We start from the raw sequence: 18500 nt of genomic DNA, 5'->3' as shown, positions 1-18500 counted from the left end.
TTGGCGTGTTCCCCCCCCCCCCTCCAGTGTCTCCCCAACCCTCCAGTGCAACTATTCAAACACAGATCCTGCTGGAGTAGCTGCATGCTTGGCTACACTATCTAAGGAATCACAGCCGTGACCCCGGAAGTGACATAAAACAAACATCACTTCCGGGGTCGTTAGTCGCAGGAAGGTTCCTCCTGCTCTCACCAGGGAAGCCGTTTCCCGCAGTCCCAGGCTTCCCAATGGAACAGGAGAATGTCGGAAACCACAGCGGGTGCCGGAAATGTTAGAAGAGCCTTGAATTTCCTGGTGGATGCCTTGGAAGACTCCATAGGACGGTTTTGGTGCCAGGTGGGCACCATGTCTGTTCATGTGAGAAGGATCGTCTGGCTCAAGTATTGGTCAGCTGAACTTCTCTTTAAGCCCTTGTACACACAGTCGGAAATTCCAACGGAATGTGTCCGATCGGACCGTTTTGTCGGATATTCTGACTGTGTGTGGTCTCCATCGGACTGTTTCCGTCGGAGTATCCGACGGACCAAGTTTTCCAACTTGCCAGTAAAATTTTCCAACAAAATGCTCCGATTGGACATACTCCGATCATGTGTAGCCTACTCCGACGGACAAAGTGCCACGCATGCTCAGATCAAATTCCTAGACCAAAGCTATTGGCTACTAGTCTGAACTTAGTCCCGTCGTAATGAAATAACGTCATCACGTTATGTACAATCGGATTTTCCGACAACGTAGTCCGACCGTGTGTATGCAACATCACTTCCGGACCTCTTCTGGAATTACTGGATTTGGTTGTCGGAATCTCCAACCGTGTGTACAAGGGCTAAGAAGTTGCCCTTTTGAGGATGAACTATTTTTTGGACCATCCTTGGATGCCTTCATCCAGAAAGTAACCATGAGAGGAAAACCAGGAAGAGTTCCTTTTGTAATCTGTAAGCCTCGGACTCTAAGCAAAAGCCTGCGTCCCATTTCCGTAAGAAGAAGAGCTGGACCCCCAAGTCTTCTGGATCTGGAGGCAAGTCTTCGGAGTGAAGAGGCACCCACACTTGTGTGATGGTGAGGGGACGTCCATAGGCTTTGATTCCAATCTGTTTACGGTTCCCAAGCCTGAGACATCTAGCCTCTTCTGATTCTCAAGGCTCTTCCTGAAGGTACAAAAATTCAGGATGGATTCCACCCCAGTCACTGGCCCCTTTGCTCCACTGGTGGATTTCCTGGAATCCGTGGCTATCAAGGATGCCAACCTACACATCGCTATTTTCTGGCCTCACCAAAGGTTCCTGCCATTCCAAGTGGAGGATCACCTCTACCAGTTTATTGGCCTTTCTATTTGTCCTCTCCACATACCCCAGAGTGTTTACCAAGGTGTTGGCTTTGATTCTGGGGTTGTTGAGGGCCTGGTGTATCCCCATTATGTGGTACCTGGAAGACCTGCTTCTTAAGGAGCTATCCGCTTAATAGCTGATAGCAAATATCCAGCAGATGGTACAAGTCCTGGAGAAGTTTAGCTGGGTGCTGAACTTTCAGAAGTCTGCTTTCGTTCTGACACAACGTCTGGAGCGATTAGGCGTAGTCTTTAACACACAAAAAAGGCATTGTCAAACCCCTGTTAAAGAAACCTAACCTCGACCTTCAGGACCCAATCAACCGTAGGCCAATAACAAGCCTCAACACCATATCCAAGATCATGGAGAAAGCTGTAGTACAACAGTTACAACTCCACCTGGATACACACAAACTCCTGGACCCGCTGCAATCAGGCTTCCGCCCGGGGCATGGAACAGAAGCAGCTCTCCTCAAGATGTGGGACGACTCCCTCAAAGCAGCAGATGATGGAGAGTCGTGTCTCCTGGTCCTGTTGGACCTCAGTGCAGCGTTTAATACAGTAGACCACAATACTCTACTCACCCGTCTCACAGAAGTTCCAGGAGTCAAAGGCTCAGATCTTCAATGGTTCACGTCCTTCCTAGGAAATTGTTCACAGTCAGTAAAACTAGGCGAATTCGCCTCTGAATCCCGGGCAATCGCTTGCGGAGTCTCTCAAGGATCGCCCCTATCGCCAGTCCTCTTCAACATACATCCGACCTCTGCTCTAAATCATCAGATTTTCAGACCTCTGCTTCTACTCGTACGCTGACGACACAACTTTACCTCCGTATCACCGGACAAAGAGACCATCACCAACTAGAAAATTGTCTCAATTTAATAGAAGACTGGACCACCAACTCCCTCAAACTCAACAGAGCTTCTTATCCTTCACGCAAACCATAATCCCCGAACCAAGACCTCCTGGACACCACCCACCATCTTTGGGCAGACTATCTCCCCAAAGACCAAGGCCAAGAGTCTCGGGGTCATCTTTGACAAATGTCAATGGATGCACAAATAGGATCTGTAGTCAGTGGATCTCACCATCTGCTGCGCATGCTTCGCAGACTCCTCCCTTTTATCCCAAAGAATGACAAAGCAGTGGTAGTTGGAACAATCATCAATTCACGACTGGACTACGCAAACTCGCTTTACATAGGATTACCACAACATCAACTTGCGCGATTACAACTGATCCAAAACACGGCGGCAAGGCTGATAACAGGAAAAAAACCCTGGGAATCCATTTCTCCTTCACTGAGGAGCTTACATTGGCTAACCGTAAAAAATCGGATCAGGTTCAAGACCCTTTGCCTCACCCACAAATGCGTGCATAGAGAAGCTCCGCAATACCTAATGGAGAAAATAAATCATTACACACCAAACCGCAGTCTTCCATCAGCCAACAAAAACCTCCTCCTCGTGCCCAAAGCCCGGTATAAATCAAAGGGGGATCGGAGATTCGCTGTCCAAGGGCCTCTGCTATGGAATGCTCTACCAATCAACATCCGCCTGGAAGAAAATCACCTGGCCTTTAGGAAAAAACTCAAGACCTTCCTCTTCTAGAAGATGAACAACTACCGTATATACTCGAGTATAGGTCGATCCGAATATAAGCCGAGGCCCCTAATTTACCACAAAAAAAATGGGAAAACTTATTGACTCGTGTAAAAGCCGAGGGTGAGACATGCCTGTCCATCCCTGTGTCCATCCCTGTGTCCAGCCTACCTGTGTCCTGTGCCTCTTTGTCCTTCTGCAGCGATCTGCATGTAAAAACATACGGCGGCCATGCCAGGATCGCCGAACCTCTTCTCCTCGTCTGTGACAGACGGCGGCCATTCCACTATTCAAAAGCCGCGCCTCCGTCTGTGACAGGCGGAACACTCAATTTCCCAGCAGTCAGTGTTCCGCCTATCACGGACATCCTCTCATCCTCGTCCGTAGTACGAGGATGAGCGGATGTCCGTGATAGGCGGACCACTGACTGCTGGGAAATTGAGTGTTCCGCCTATCACAGACAGGGAGGCGCGGCTTTTGAATTGTGGAATGGCCGCCGTCTGTCTGCACGACACGCTGATCCGGTAGGCAGACGGTGGTGACTCAAGTATAAGCCGAGGGGGGCACTTTCAGCCTAAAAAAAGGGGCTGAAAATCTCGGCTTATACTCGAGTATATACGGTAAGCTCTTCACAGCGCCTTGAGGCGATTCAGTTCGCGTTGTGCGCTATAGAAATATTTCACTCACTCAGGTGAAGGTACCGCTTCTGTCTGTCTCTTGCTAGGAAATGAGGTGGGTTCTATTTGACTTGCTACAGCTTCTAGTGCACATTGCAGGGCCGAGGGGGCAGCTGACCCGGGCACAGCACAGCAAGGGGACAGAGAATGGACACCGGGCAGTAAACCTATTCAATGATGTGTATTAACAGTGAGGGAGGGGCCACCGTTCCGCATCCTTGCCCTGGGAGCTAGACGAACCTGTCCCAGTACAGGCACCTTGTGCGAAGCTCACAGTGTGCGGTGAAATCAGGGAAAGCCATTTCAATCCAGGAGAGCATTTAAAAGGAGAAGTCGGGGGAGGGGCGTGTATAGGGCAGCCTGGAATATAGCTTTAAAGAGGGGGAAATGTAAGTTTTTCATACATATTGCATTAAAGAGACTTAACATAATTTATTACCAGAAGAACAAAGTGTGATTATATGTCTACATCCCCATAAGGTTTATAGTGCACACAAAAAAAAAGGGGGGGGGGTGGTTAGCCATGGATTGTGTGTAGACATAGAGAAAAACAACACTGGTATAAAATCATGAAATGTATTACAACAGCATAAAATATGTCTATTTTAGTTCATGTTGGATGAAAAAAAGATTGAAGAGACTCCACATGCGAACTTGGCGCGTTTCAACCATTCTTCTTCAGGAGTACGCGTGAATAGAATGAAAAGGAGTGCCACCCCCAGATAGTATGATGCTGAAATCCTCATCCAAAATGGAAAAAAAAAAACTCTACCCCGGGGGGGTCTATTGATCTGCCCACCCTATGTAATTTAGTCGGGGTGTAGTGTGCTTTCAGCATTGTGTGCAGTTGGGAGACTTTTTGCGCCGCATTCAGGGAGCATGTGGATATGGATTGTAAGGCTTCTTCCTACTGTTCCCCCGAGATTTGCCTGAGTTCCCTCTCCCGCATGGACAGAGCTTTACAGGGATATACCCTTAGGTGTCTTGCTAATAGCATTTGGTAGCATTGGGATATGATTGCCCCCTTAGTTGCATTGTTGGATCGCAGCACGTGGTATACTGGGGTGGGCAACAGTGCCCATTCCCCCGCATCTCCCGGCGCAGCAACAGCGTGCCGCAGCTGTAGGTGTGAGTAAGCCATAGTGGCGGGTAGGTTGAATTTGGCTTGCAGGCCTGCAAAAGGCAGCAGTTCACCATCACTAAATACGTGGGACACACCACACCGTGAGCGCGCCACCTGCCCCCCCCCCCCCCCCGCTGTAGTTTAACCAGCTCTACATATGTATGATTGCCCCATGTTGGGCTATATTCCGTGAATCCCTGTACCCCCTGGAGCTGTCTGCCCTTATTCCAGATTTTTTTGTACCAATGAAAGCATTGGGGTCTGTTTATTGGACCTCTTGAACATTTGTGCCTCCGGGATGGTCTCCGCCCCGGATACAAACAGCATCAACTGTGCGGCCGAGCCCATTGGATCCTGAGACATAGAGCCCAGCAAATGTTGTAGTAGGGCCGCTATATAGTACAGCCAAGGGTTGGGTATCGCCAACCCTCCGCCGTCCTTACAATGTTTCGGCTGCTCCAGCCTGATTCTAGGGGGCTTATTGTTCCACAACAGTCCCCGAAAAAGGGTATTTACCACTCTAAAGATTTTAAAGTGTATTACTACCGGTGAATTGTGTAGGAAGTATAACAACTGGGGCATTAGAATCATTTTGATTAAGTTCGCTTTTCCTGCCAGTTACATTTTAACCACTTAAGGACCGCCTCCCACCAAAATACGTTGGCAGAATGGCACGGCTGGGCACAGGCACATACAGGTACGTTGCCCTTTAAGAGCCCAGCTGTGGGTCACGCACGCGTGCCGCCGGCGGGGGCGCGCTCGCGACCCGGTCCTGAGCTCCATGACCGTGCCCACGGCACCTGCGGACGCGTTCGCCGCCGGTGTCCCACGATCGGGTCACAGAGCTGAAGAACAGGGAGAGGTCTGTGTCCCTGTGCTTCCTACTGAGCCTGTCACCGATCGTCTGTTCCCTGTCATAGGGAACGACGATCAGTGATGTCACACACCAAGCCACGCCCCCCTACAGTAAGAAACACACATTAGGTCACACTTAACCCCTTCACTGCCCCCTAGTGTTAACCCCTTCACTGCCAGTGACATTTTTACAGTAATCAATGCATTTTTAATTGCACTGATCGCTGTATTAATGCCAATGGTCCCAAAAATGTGTCAAAATTGTCCGTTGTGTCTGCTACAATGTCACAGTCACAATAAAAATCGCTGATCGCCGCCATTAATAGTAATAATAAAAAAAAAAAGATTAATAAAAATGCCATAAAACTATTCCCCTATTTTGTAGACGCTATAACCTTTGCGCAAACCAATCAATAAATGCTTATTTTTTTTTTTTTTTTACCAAAAATATGTAGAAGAATACATATCGGCCTAAACTGAGGGAAAAAAAATGTTTTTTTTATATACTTTTTGGGGACATTTATTATAACAAAACGTAAAAAATGTTAAATTTTTTTTCAAAATTGTCGCTCTATTTTTGTTTATAGCACAAAAAATAAAAAACGCAGAGGTGATCAAATACCACCAAAAGAAAGCTCTATTTGTGGGAAAAAAAAGGACAATTTTGTTTGGGAGCCACGTCGCACGACCGCGCAATTATCAGTTAAAGCGACACAGTGCCGAATTGCAAAAAGGGGCCTGGTCCTTTAGCTGCAAAATGGTCCCAGGGCTGAAGTGGTTAAGGTTGTTCCATGTGTTTATCTTATCCTGAAATCGGGACAATAGGGAGCAGTAGTCTCCAAGTTTGGGTGTAACTTGCACCCCCGGGTACTTGAAGCTGGTTACCACGGGTATGGGACATGAATCGGGAAGTGTCACCTCCCGGTCTTCATCCAGCATCATTATGGCTGACTTAGACCGATTTATGGTCAGGCCCGAATAGTGGCCAAGTTGCTCTATTATGGACATTCCCTCCGGCAGGGAGTGACCGGCGTCTCCCAGAAAGAGTAACATGGCCTCCGCATACAACATCGTTTTTTCATGGAGGACCTCATATTGGACCCCACAAATTTGCGTGCCGTCCCTTATCAGGGCTAACAATGGTTCTATTGCAGTTGCAAAGAGCAGGGGAGACAGCGGGCATCCCTGCCTTCTTCCCCTGCCCAGTGCAAAAGCCACTCTAATGTTCGCCTTTTTTTTTTTAAATCACATAGCAATGGGCATATCTCTTCTAGTTCTGCACTGGTTACTCTGGGCTGCTTTTAAAACTGATCCGCAGGTGCAGCGCATCACACCTGTACTGACCCATAGACTTCTGTTCTTACCTGAGGGTTACCTGTACTGACCCATAGACTTCTGCTCTTACCTGTTCGGAGCCATAGACTTCTGTTCTTACTGGAACTGACCCATAGACTTCTGTTCTTACTGGAACTGACCCATAGACTTCTGTTATTACCTGCACTGACCCATAGACTTCTGTTATTACCTGCACTGACCCATAGACTTCTGTTCTTACCTGTACTGAGCCATAGTCTTCTGTTCTTACCTGAGGGTTACCTGTACAAACCCATAGACTTCTGCTGTTAACTATGCAGAGCCATGGACTTCTGTTATTACCTGCACTGAGCCATAGACTTCTGTTATTACCTGCACTGAGCCATAGACTTCTGTTATTACCTGCACTGACCCATAGACTTCTGTTATTACCTGCAATGACCCATAGACTTCTGTTATTACCTGCACTGAGCCATAGACTTCTGTTATTACCTGCACTGAGCCATAGACTTCTGTTCTTACCTGCACTGAGCCATAGACTTCTGTTATTACCTGCACTGAGCCATAGACTTCTGTTGTTACCTGCAATGACCCATAGACTTCTGTTATTACCTGCAATGACCCATAGACTTCTGTTATTACCTGCACTGAGCCATAGACTTTTGTTCTTACCTGCAATGACCCATAGACTTCTGTTATTACCTGCACTGACCCATAGACTTTTGTTCTTACTTGCAATGACCCATAGACTTCTGTTCTTACCTGCGGGTTACCTGTACTGACCCATAGACTTCTGTTTTTACCTGCGGGTTTGGTGAGCTTTCTGAAAGTTCTCCACACCTGCAGGATATAATAGAATTCTTTGGCAAAGTGCAGCTAACCTGCAGGAAAGCCACAGGTGCACCGCACCGCACCGCACCCGTGGGTGAGCCGCAGCACATCAGTGTGAAAGCAGCCTTAAGCCCCTTTCACATGATCGGTCTGATTTGGGTCCAAATATCCGTTTTTAAAATAAAAAAAAACAGAAGGGATATGTCTCCTTCCATCTGGGGGGATCAGATCAGAGGGTCCATGGAGAAGAGTGGGCTCTGCATTGGACTTGTCATCCACCCGCTCATGGTGGCCCACAACCGGTTACCGAGTCACTTTAGTAGCCGGCGTGCTTTAAAAATTTGGGCACCCCCGCGCTGAGGCAAAGCAAGCGTGGTTGTTGCAAGTACTAGTATCACTGGAATGTGCACACAAAATATTGAAAGTGACAGCCAATGATCCCAGCGCCCTATGCAGTAAGTCAAAACTCACCCTAACAAGCTGCTATCATACAGAAGGACAAAATCACAAAAATATATAGTATACCGTATCCGTACCCTAATTACCCCGCATATACTATATTGACAGCGCTAAAACAAAAAAGGGGAAATAATCAAAAAATAAAATATAATAAATATATAGAGGATAAAATATAATAAATACATGGAGGATAATAACTCAGTGTCTAAAAAAAGTCACTAGCAAGTGTCCATAATATCTCCAAACATATATGACTCAATATTCAATTGAGCTATCACACTTTGGAAAAAAGTTCAGATAAGCAGATCCATCTCCGAAGAAGAGAACACCAGTGTGCGAAGGGTCTGACGGCCGGTGACACCCCTTATGGTAATTCACTCACCAGAACCCAAAGGGTTAACAGGCACTTCACTACGGCTGCAGAAGTAGTCCCACTAGTGTCCCTCCGGAAAATCGTCTTATCATAACACCATAGGTTCCTCTCTCTCGGGCTCCCTGCTCTCTCACCGATAAGAGTTCACTTAATTCTCATTCACAGCTCCATAGACTGAGCAAACGCTAGCCAGCACATATCCAGGTGGTGCTGATTAGCAACTAAAGTCTCAAGCGTGGTTGTTGGGTTCAGCTGTATGACATCTATAAAGAGATCTGTGCTGGGCACATGGCGTGAGTCCTCCATCCCCAGGCTCTTCAGGTGGGTTATTTTGGGCCGTGCAGATCATGGTCTATGATGCCCACAAGTCTACACTTCCCCAGAGATCGTATCCACCGGTGGTCAGACTCACCCGTGGAAGATAACGCACAGGTTCCCTTTCTTAGTGAGCGCCCTGCACTGCGGTTCTCGTCTTCTTTAATAGAAATAATTTCACTTCTGCTTTCTGAAGTGTTTGAAGAGCGAGAGAGAGCGAGCGAGCGGGTAACCGTGTCCACCTATATCCTGCCACCTCTGCAGCCTTCTACACCTTCATGTATAGAAGCCTCATCTACATCTCACCATCCACAGATCTGAGAGATGACCGGAACCCCCCACACACAGCCCATGAGTCGCCCCATCCCCCACACACAGCCCATGAGTCGCCCCATCCCCCACATCTTCATCTCACCATCCAAAGATCTGAGAGATGACCGGAACCCCCCCACACACAGCCCATGAGTCGCCCAATCCCCCACATCTACATCTCACCATCCAAAGATCTGAGAGATGACCGGAACACCCCACACACAGCCCATGAGTCGCCCCAATCCCCCACATCTACATCTCACCATCCACAGATCTGAGAGATGACCGGAACACCCCACACACAGCCCATGAGTCGCCCCAATCCCCCACATCTTCATCTCACCATCCACAGATCTGAGAGATAAACGGAACCCCCCACACACAGCCCATGAGTCGCCGGAACCCCCCACACACAGCCCATGAGTCGCCCCAATCCCCCACACACAGCCCATGAGTCGCCCAATCCCCCACATCTCACCATCCACATATCTGAGAGATAACCGGAACACCCCACACACAGCCCATGAGTCGCCCAATCCCCCACATCTCACCATCCACATATCTGAGAGATAACCGGAACACCCCACACACAGCCCATGAGTCGCCCCAATCCCCCACATCTACATCTCACCATCCACAGATCTGAGAGATGACCGGAACCCCCCACACACAGCCCATGAGTCGCCCCAATCCCCCACATCTACATCTCACCATCCACAGATCTGAGAGATGACCGGAACCCCCCACACACAGCCCATGAGTCGCCCAATCCCCCACATCTTAATCTCACCATCCACAGATCTGAAAGATAACCGGGACCCCCCACACACAGCCCATGAGTCACCCAATCCCCCACATCTACATCTCCACCCATCAATTTGCCCAACTTTACCTACAACTGGATCTGGTTTTCATCTCGTTTTTCCATATTCAGACAATCTGATATGTTTTTCCTTCTACGACGATATGCCGAGCCAAGATCCCATCACCGTATCATCATCGTCATCCCTCCACCTTCAAGGAAACATTCCAGGCATGGTTTCGTTTTATATAGTTACAGTTTGGACCAACTATGTATATACCAGACCTGGCTGATGTCCCTGGAAGCTGGAAACCATTGTTACTACACCTTTACTACACTGCTACTACATCGCTACTAAAGTTGTCCCCCCTTGCTTGCGGGTCCCATGCTGAGTGGCTGTGATCAGAATACAGCGGGGCATTTTGTGAATGAATGTGAGGACCCGGGGGTTACCCCCATTGTGCCGTACCTGGAGGACCTGCTTCTTGGGGAGCAATCCGCTTAGAAGCTGATATCAAATATCCAGCAGTTGGCACTGGAAAGGTTCGGTTGGGGTGCTGAACCTTCGGAAGTCGTCCTTTGTTCCAACACAATGGCTGGAGTGCTTAGGCTTGGTCCGTGACGTCCTTGGTGCTTAGGCTTAGTCCGTGACGTCATTGGTGCTTAGGCTTGGTCCGTGACGTCCTTGGTGCTTAGGCTTGGTCCGTGACGTCCTTGGTGCTTAGGCTTGGTCCGTGACGTCCTTGGTGCTTAGGCTTGGTCCGTGACGTCCTTGGTGCTTAGGCTTGGTCCGTGACGTCCTTGGTGCTTAGGCTTGGTCCGTGACGTCCTTGGTGCTTAGGCTTGGTCCGTGACGTCCTTGGTGCTTAGGCTTGGTCCGTGACGTCCTTGGTGCTTAGGCTTGGTCCGTGACGTCCTTGGTGCTTAGGCTTGGTCCGTGACGTCCTTGGTGCTTAGGCTTGGTCCGTGACGTCCTTGGTGCTTAGGCTTGGTCCGTGACGTCCTTGGTGCTTAGGCTTGGTCCGTGACGTCATTGGTGCTTAGGCTTGGTCCGTGACGTCCTTGGTGCTTAGGCTTAGTCTGTGATGTCCTTGGTGCTTAGGCTTAGTCCGTGACGTCCTTGGTGCTTAGGCTTAGTCCTAGACGCATTTTGTGAATGGATGTCAAGTTGTCTCTGATTGGATGAGGTGGAGGTCATGACATCACATTCATTCACAAAATGCCCTGCTGTATTCTGTGCTCAAATTACAGCAGGGCAGCCACTTAGCATGGGACCCGGGAAGCTAGTGGAGATCGCTATAGTTATGGTGTATTAGGGGTGTAGCATTAGTATTCTAGGGGTGTAGTAGTGGTGTACTATGGATGTAGTAGTGGTGTACTATGGGTGTAGTAGTGGTGTTCTAGGGATGTAGAAGTGGTTTATTAGGGGTGTAGTATGGGTGTAGTAGTGATGTACTATAGTAGTGGTGTACTAGGGATGTAGTAGTGGTTTATTAGGGGTGTAGTATGGGTGTAGTAGTGATGTACTATAGTAGTGGTGTACTAGGGATGTAGTAGTGGTTTATTAGGGGTGTAGTATGGGTGTAGTAGTGATGTACTATAGTAGTGGTGTACTAGGGATGTAGTAGTGGTTTATTAGGGGTGTAGTAGTGGTGTACTATAGTAGTGGTGTACTAGGGATGTAGTAGTGGTTTATTAGGGGTGTAGTAGTGGTTTATTAGGGGTGTAGTAGCCAAAATACACGTTTTGGTGTTCTGTAGATTTTCGGTTGGCGGGGTTCACACATGTGTGGTGTGAATTTCAGGTCCGTCTTCGCAGCAAATTTCCAAAGCATCTGTTGAATGACTCGGCGGTTCGGCTGCGATTTCCACATACAGTTCAGATGCAGATTTTAGGAGAGGACGGCCACCGGCATCTTTAACAATGACTGGTTGTTGAGGAGCGGGCCAGGAAGCCGGCCGCCACATTCTCAACAAAAAAAACGATGAGTCCTCAGCTGTCAGCGGTTTTCCCCACTGACAGCTGAATGTAAAGAGTAGAATTACTGGCAATAAAATTTGAGAAAAAGAAAAAAAAAACAGCATTTTTTTTTTTCTCAATTCGTGGTAAGACCCTTATCCGAGCATGCAGCCTGGCAGGCCAGGAAAGGCGGGGATGAGCGAGGCCACATGCCCTCAACATGGGGGAGGGGGGGTTTGCTCTGGGGAAGGGGAACTTTACTGGAAGTAAACCTTTTCAGGGTAATTCTTAGGCACAGTATATCAATTGTAGATATTCTCTACAGGATCACAAATGTCTCGTTAAGTTTATATTATGATCCTTATATGTGCCGCACTCTCAGAATCTCAATATGTATTGTATGTGAAATATTCAAAGATCTACAAATCCAGAACACACAAAAAATCAACCGATGATCACAGTGACCGTGTCTGCTGTCTTAGAGGAGAGTTCCCATCATTGTGTAGGGATGTGTGGTGTAGGGGAGTATGGTGTAGGGGAGTATGGTGTAGGGGAGTATGGTGTAGGGGAGTATGGTGTAGGCATGTGTGGTGTAGGCATGTGTGGTGTAGGGACGTGTTGAGTAGGGACGTGTTGAGTATGGTGTAGGGATGCGCAGAGTATCTAGGGATGTATTGAGTTGGGATGTGTTGAGTATGGTGTAGGGATGTGTTGTGTAGGCATGTGTGGAGTATGGTGTAGGCATGTGTGGTGTAGGGATGTGTGGAGTATGGTGTAGGAATGTGTGGTGTAGGGATGTGTGGAGTATGGTGTAGGCATGTGTGGTGTAGGGATGTGTGGAATATGGTATAGGCATGTGTGGTGTAGGGACGCGTTGAGTATGGTGTAGGGATGCGCAGAGTATGTAGGGATATATTGAGTTGGGATGTGTTGAGTGTGGTGTAGGGATGTGTGGAGTGTGGTGTAGGGATGTGTGGAGTATGGTGTAGGCATGTATGGTGTAGGGACGTGCCGAGTATGTAGGGATATATTGAGTTGGGATGTGTGGAGTGTGGTGTAGGGATGTATGGTGTAGGGACGCGTTGAGTATGGTGTAGTGATGCGCCGAGTATGTAGGGATATATTGAGTTGGGATGTGTTGAGTGTGGTGTAGGGACGTGTGGTGTAGGGACGTGTGGTGTAGGGACGTGTGGTGTAGGGACGTGTGGTGTAGGGACGTGTGGTGTAGGGACGTGTGGTGTAGGGACGTGTGGTGTAGGGACGTGTGGTGTAGGGACGTGTTGAGTAGGGACGTGTTGAGTATGGTGTAGGGATGTGTTGAGTATGGTGCAGGGATGTATTGAGTAGGGATGTGTTGAGTATGGTGTAGGGATGTGTTGAGTAGGGATGTGTTGAGTATGGTGTAGGGATGTGTTGAGTAGGGATGTGTTGAGTATGGTGTAGGGATGTATTGAGTAGGGATGTGTTGAGTATGGTGTAGGGATGTGTTGAGTATGGTGTAGGGATGTATTGAGTAGGGATGTGTTGAGTGTGGTGTAGGGACGTGTGGTGTAGGGACGTGTGGTGTAGGGACGTGTGGTGTAGGGACGTGTTGAGTATGGTGTTGGGACGTGTTGAGTATGGTGTAGGGATGTGTTGAGTATGGTGTAGGGATGTGTTGAGTATGGTGTAGGGATGTGTTCAGTATGGTGCAGGGATGTATTGAGTAGGGATGTGTTGAGTATGGTGTAGGGACGTGTTGAGTAGGGATGTGTTGAGTATGGTGTAGGGATATATTGAGTTGGGATGTGTTGAGTGTGGTGTAGGGACGTGTGGTGTAGGGACGTGTGGTGTAGGGACGTGTTGAGTAGGGACATGTTGAGTATGGTGTAGGGATGTGTTGAGTATGGTGCAGGGATGTATTGAGTAGGGATGTGTTGAGTATGGTGTAGGGACGTGTTGAGTATGGTGTAGGGATGTATTGAGTAGGGATGTGTTGAGTATGGTGTAGGGATGTGTTGAGTATGGTGTAGGGACTTGTTGAGTATGGTGTTGGGATGTATTGAGTAGGGATGTGTTGAGTATGGTGTAGGGATGTATTGAGTAGGGACTTGTTGAGTATGGTGTAGGGATGTATTGAGTAGGGATGTGTTGAGTATGGTGTAGGGACGTGTTGAGTAGGGATGTGTTGAGTATGGTGTAGGGATATATTGAGTTGGGATGTGTTGAGTGTGGTGTAGGGACGTGTGGTGTAGGGACGTGTGGTGTAGGGACGTGTGGTGTAGGGACGTGTTGAGTAGGGACGTGTTGAGTATGGTGTAGGGATGTGTTGAGTATGGTGCAGGGATGTATTGAGTAGGGATGTGTTGAGTATGGTGTAGGGATGTGTTGAGTATGGTGTAGGGACTTGTTGAGTATGGTGTTGGGATGTATTGAGTAGGGATGTGTTGAGTATGGTGTAGGGATGTATTGAGTAGGGACTTGTTGAGTATGGTGTAGGGATGTATTGAGTAGGGATGTGTTGAGTATGGTGTAGGGACGTGTTGAGTAGGGATGTGTTGAGTATGGTGTAGGGATATATTGAGTTGGGATGTGTTGAGTGTGGTGTAGGGACGTGTGGTGTAGGGACGTGTGGTGTAGGGACGTGTGGTGTAGGGACGTGTGGTGTAGGGACGTGTGGTGTAGGGACGTGTGGTGTAGGGACGTGTTGAGTAGGGACGTGTTGAGTATGGTGTAGGGATGTGTTGAGTATGGTGCAGAGATGTATTGAGTAGGGATGTGTTGAGTATGGTGTAGGGACGTGTTGAGTATGGTGTAGGGATGTATTGAGTAGGGATGTGTTGAGTATGGTGTAGGGATGTATTGAGTAGGGATGTGTTGAGTATGGTGTAGGGACTTGTTGAGTATGGTGTTGGGATGTATTGAGTAGGGATGTGTTGAGTATGGTGTAGGGATGTATTGAGTAGGGATGTGTTGAGTATGGTGTAGGGACTTGTTGAGTATGGTGTTGGGATGTATTGAGTAGGGATGTGTTGAGTATGGTGTAGGGACTTGTTGAGTATGGTGTTGGGATGTATTGAGTAGGGATGTGTTGAGTATGGTGTAGGGACGTGTTGAGTAGGGATGTGTTGAGTATGGTGTAGGGATGTATTGAGTAGGGATGTGTTGAGTATGGTGTAGGGACTTTTTGATTATGGTGTTGGGATGTATTGAGTAGGGATGTGTTGAGTATGGTGTAGGGATGTATTGAGTAGGGACTTGTTGAGTATGGTGTAGGGATGTATTGAGTAGGGATGTGTTGAGTATGGTGATCCTTCCTCCATAGTAATCATATTATTTTCTGCTTCCAGAGTTTGGCGGAGTGGGACCCGACCAACCCGGAGTGCCTCCTGCAGGTGGTGAAGGAGCTGGTCCAGCAGTACCACCAGTACCAGTGCGGGCGGCTCAGCGAGAGCTCCCGCCTCATGTTCGAGTATCAGACTCTGCTGGAGGAGCCGCAGTACGGGGAGAACATGGAGATCTACGCCGGGAAAAAGAACAACTGGGTGAGAGGAAAATCAGCACTGGATGGGTTCATACAGCCGGCCATACATGGATCGAACCTTGGACCCTGGTTGTACAGAAGTCAATTTACCCATCAACTTCTGTAAACCAGCCTGTCGGGTTTTCCTGAGCAGTCAGTGGCGCCGGCTATAGCTGGCAACACTAATTATTGAGTTTTGCCGGCTAGGAAGGCTCCTCACCGGCGGCACACAATAGCACAGCGGAAGGGATTCCCCCATCTACACTGACTGTGCTATGGGGGAGTCGAGCGATTTCCTTTGCCCCACCTGCGGTGGAAAGGTTTTGGTATCGGCAATGTGTGGGGAAATCTATGGTTCCATCAGACCAACCGCACCAAGGACAGCCATCGATTATACAACTTTCTTTCCACCCACCACAAGCGGAGCGATTTCTCCCACAGCGATATTGTGTTCCCCCCATCAGGGAGCCTTCCTCACCGGCAGAAAACAATGATCACTGCTGGCAGCTATAGCCACTGGCAGTAATCGGGTGAAAAAAACTTGACAGGCTGGTTGTGCTGAAGTTGATCGATGGATAACCAGCCAATCCCAGATAGTGATGGACGAACTTCCGACGGGACGTTTCGCGAACGCGAAACGCGAACGGACACAAACGTTCGCGAAAACGACCGTTCGCCGCGGGCTCCATTGACTTCAATGGGAGGCGAATTTCGCAAACCTTTAGGTCGAATTTGCGGCCACGGGGTAATTATTAGGGGGTAGCACGTAGTCCCACCACCTGGACAATAGCATAATACATGTATGAGGTGAATTTGGGATCGATAACTACAAGCATTTTTTTTTTATTTGGGAAATTGTTCTGACAATTCAGGACTATGGAGCTAATGAAGGCAATGGAGGAGAGGGAAGGTCAGGGACCAGGGTAGGCAAACAAGAGGGTGCAGGAGATACAGAGCACTGACAGCAGCACCGTAATACAGAGCACTGACATCAGCACCGTGACATACAGCGCTGACAGCAGCTCCGTGACATACAGCGCTGACAGCAGCTCCGTGACATACAGCGCTGACAGCAGCTCCGTGACATACAGCGCTGACAGCAGCTCCGTGACATACAGCGCTGACAGCAGCTCCGTGACATACAGCGCTGACAGCAGCTCCGTGACATACAGCGCTGACAGCAGCACCGTGACATACAGCGCTGACAGCAGCTCCGTGACATACAGCGCTGACAGCAGCTCCGTGACATACAGCGCTGACAGCAGCTCCGTGACATACAGCACTGACAGCAGCTCCGTGACATACAGCGCTGACAGCAGCTCCGTGACATACAGCGCTGACAGCAGCACCGTGACATACAGCGCTGACAGCAGCTCCGTGACATACAGCGCTGACAGCAGCTCCGTGACATACAGCGCTGACAGCAGCTCCGTGACATACAGCGCTGACAGCAGCTCCGTGACATACAGCGCTGACAGCAGCTCCGTGACATACAGCGCTGACAGCAGCTCCGTGACATACAGCGCTGACAGCAGCTCCGTGACATACAGCGCTGACAGCAGCTCCGTGACATACAGCGCTGACAGCAGCTCCGTGACATACAGCGCTGACAGCAGCACCGTAAGCAGCCCCAGGAGGAAGTCAGCACAGCACAGGGATGGTGTGATCCCCTCATAATAAGAACCCCCAGGAGGAAGTCAGCACAGCACAGGGATGGTGGGAACCCCTCATAATAAGCAGCCCCAGTAGAAATATGACACCGCTCAACCTCTTCAAAGAGGAGGGTAGGGGCATATAGTACGGTGTGCTTTTTTGGGTCAGGGAAGTGAGCCAAATGAATTAAGAAGGTCTGTGTGCTTGATTCCAAAAATTGTTTATAGACATATACATGGTCTACTGATCACATGTGTTGAATTCCTCCGAGATCCATGCCTCATTCATTTTTAGAAATGTGAGGTAGTTAACACTGTGGTGAGCTAGGCGAGTACGCTTATCGGTCACAATCCCCCCTGCTGCGCTGAACGTCCTTTCGGACAGGACACTGGATGAGGGGCAAGCCAACAGTTCGATTGCAAATTGGGCAAGCTCTGGCCAGAGGTCAAGCCTGCCCACCCAGTAGTCTAGGGGTTCATCACTCCTCAGAGCGTCCACATCGGCCGTTAACCCAATGTAGTCGGACACCTGACGGTCTAGGCGTTCCCTGATGCTGGATCCGGATGACACCTGTCGATGGGTCGGCTGAAAGAATGACCTCATATCCGAAGTCACCAACACATCTTCAAACCGGCCTCTTCTTGCAGGCGCTGTTGGATTGGTACCCGCAAATCCTTCTCTGGGAGTGGGAATTGCTCCTCTGCCAGCGCACGCAAAAGCAGAATGCAGCATTTCTCGAAGCAAGGCCTGGAAGTGCTGCATTCTGACAGCCCTCTGCGACGGCGGTAACATTTCCGCCATTTTGTGTTTGTACCGGGGGTCTAAGTACGTTGCCACCCAGTACTGGTCCTTGACCCTCATGCTTTTTATACGGGGGTCCCTATTAAAACACTGGAGCATGAAGGCCCCCATTTGCACTAAAGTGGAAGCGGTGTGGTGGCCTGGCTCCTGCTCATCATCCAGGATAATGTCGTCCTCTTCATTCTCCTCTCCCCATCCTCGCACAACAGGGATCCCAGAAAGGTTTAAAGCATGCTCTTCTTGCTCCTGCTCATCCGCCCCGGCACCATCCTCCTCTGACTCCTCATCAGACTCCTGTTGTTGACTTGTCTCAGATAGAGTAGCCCCCCCTGGGAATTCATCCAGCATTGCGACTTCCTCATCTTCCCGCTCCTGCTCCTCCACAGCCTGATCAATGACACGACGCAATGCACGCTCCAGAAAGAAGGCATAAGGTACCATGTCACTGATGGCGCCATGGCTGCGACTGACCAGTTTGGTGATCTCCTCAAATGGCCGCAGAAGTCTGCATGTGTCGCGCATGAGCAGCCACTGGCGCGGTGAAAAAAAACCCAGCTCCCCAGAACCGTTTCTTTCGCAGAGTTCATACAGGTAGACGT

The 18500-nt window shown here is 49.1% G+C and overlaps 1 protein-coding gene across 4 annotated transcripts in view; it reads left to right on the top strand.

The window, feature by feature from the left end:
* LOC143986952 (BRISC and BRCA1-A complex member 2) overlaps nt 1–18500 on the top strand; it is a 344474-nt gene that overhangs the window by 55044 nt on the left and 270930 nt on the right. For all 4 annotated transcript variants that reach the window (XM_077485366.1, XM_077485368.1, XM_077485367.1 and 1 more), the window contains exon 5: nt 15275–15469. In XM_077485366.1, coding sequence (XP_077341492.1) covers nt 15275–15469 — 195 coding nt within the window. The remainder of the gene's footprint in view (nt 1–15274; nt 15470–18500) is intronic.

This window comes from Lithobates pipiens, unplaced genomic scaffold (assembly GCF_037356315.1).
Source record: "Lithobates pipiens isolate NorthernLeopardFrog02 unplaced genomic scaffold, aLitPip1_a1.2 Scaffold_18, whole genome shotgun sequence".
In the NCBI taxonomy this organism is placed as follows: Eukaryota; Metazoa; Chordata; class Amphibia; order Anura; family Ranidae; genus Lithobates; species Lithobates pipiens.
This window is presented reverse-complemented; position numbering and strand designations above follow the sequence as displayed.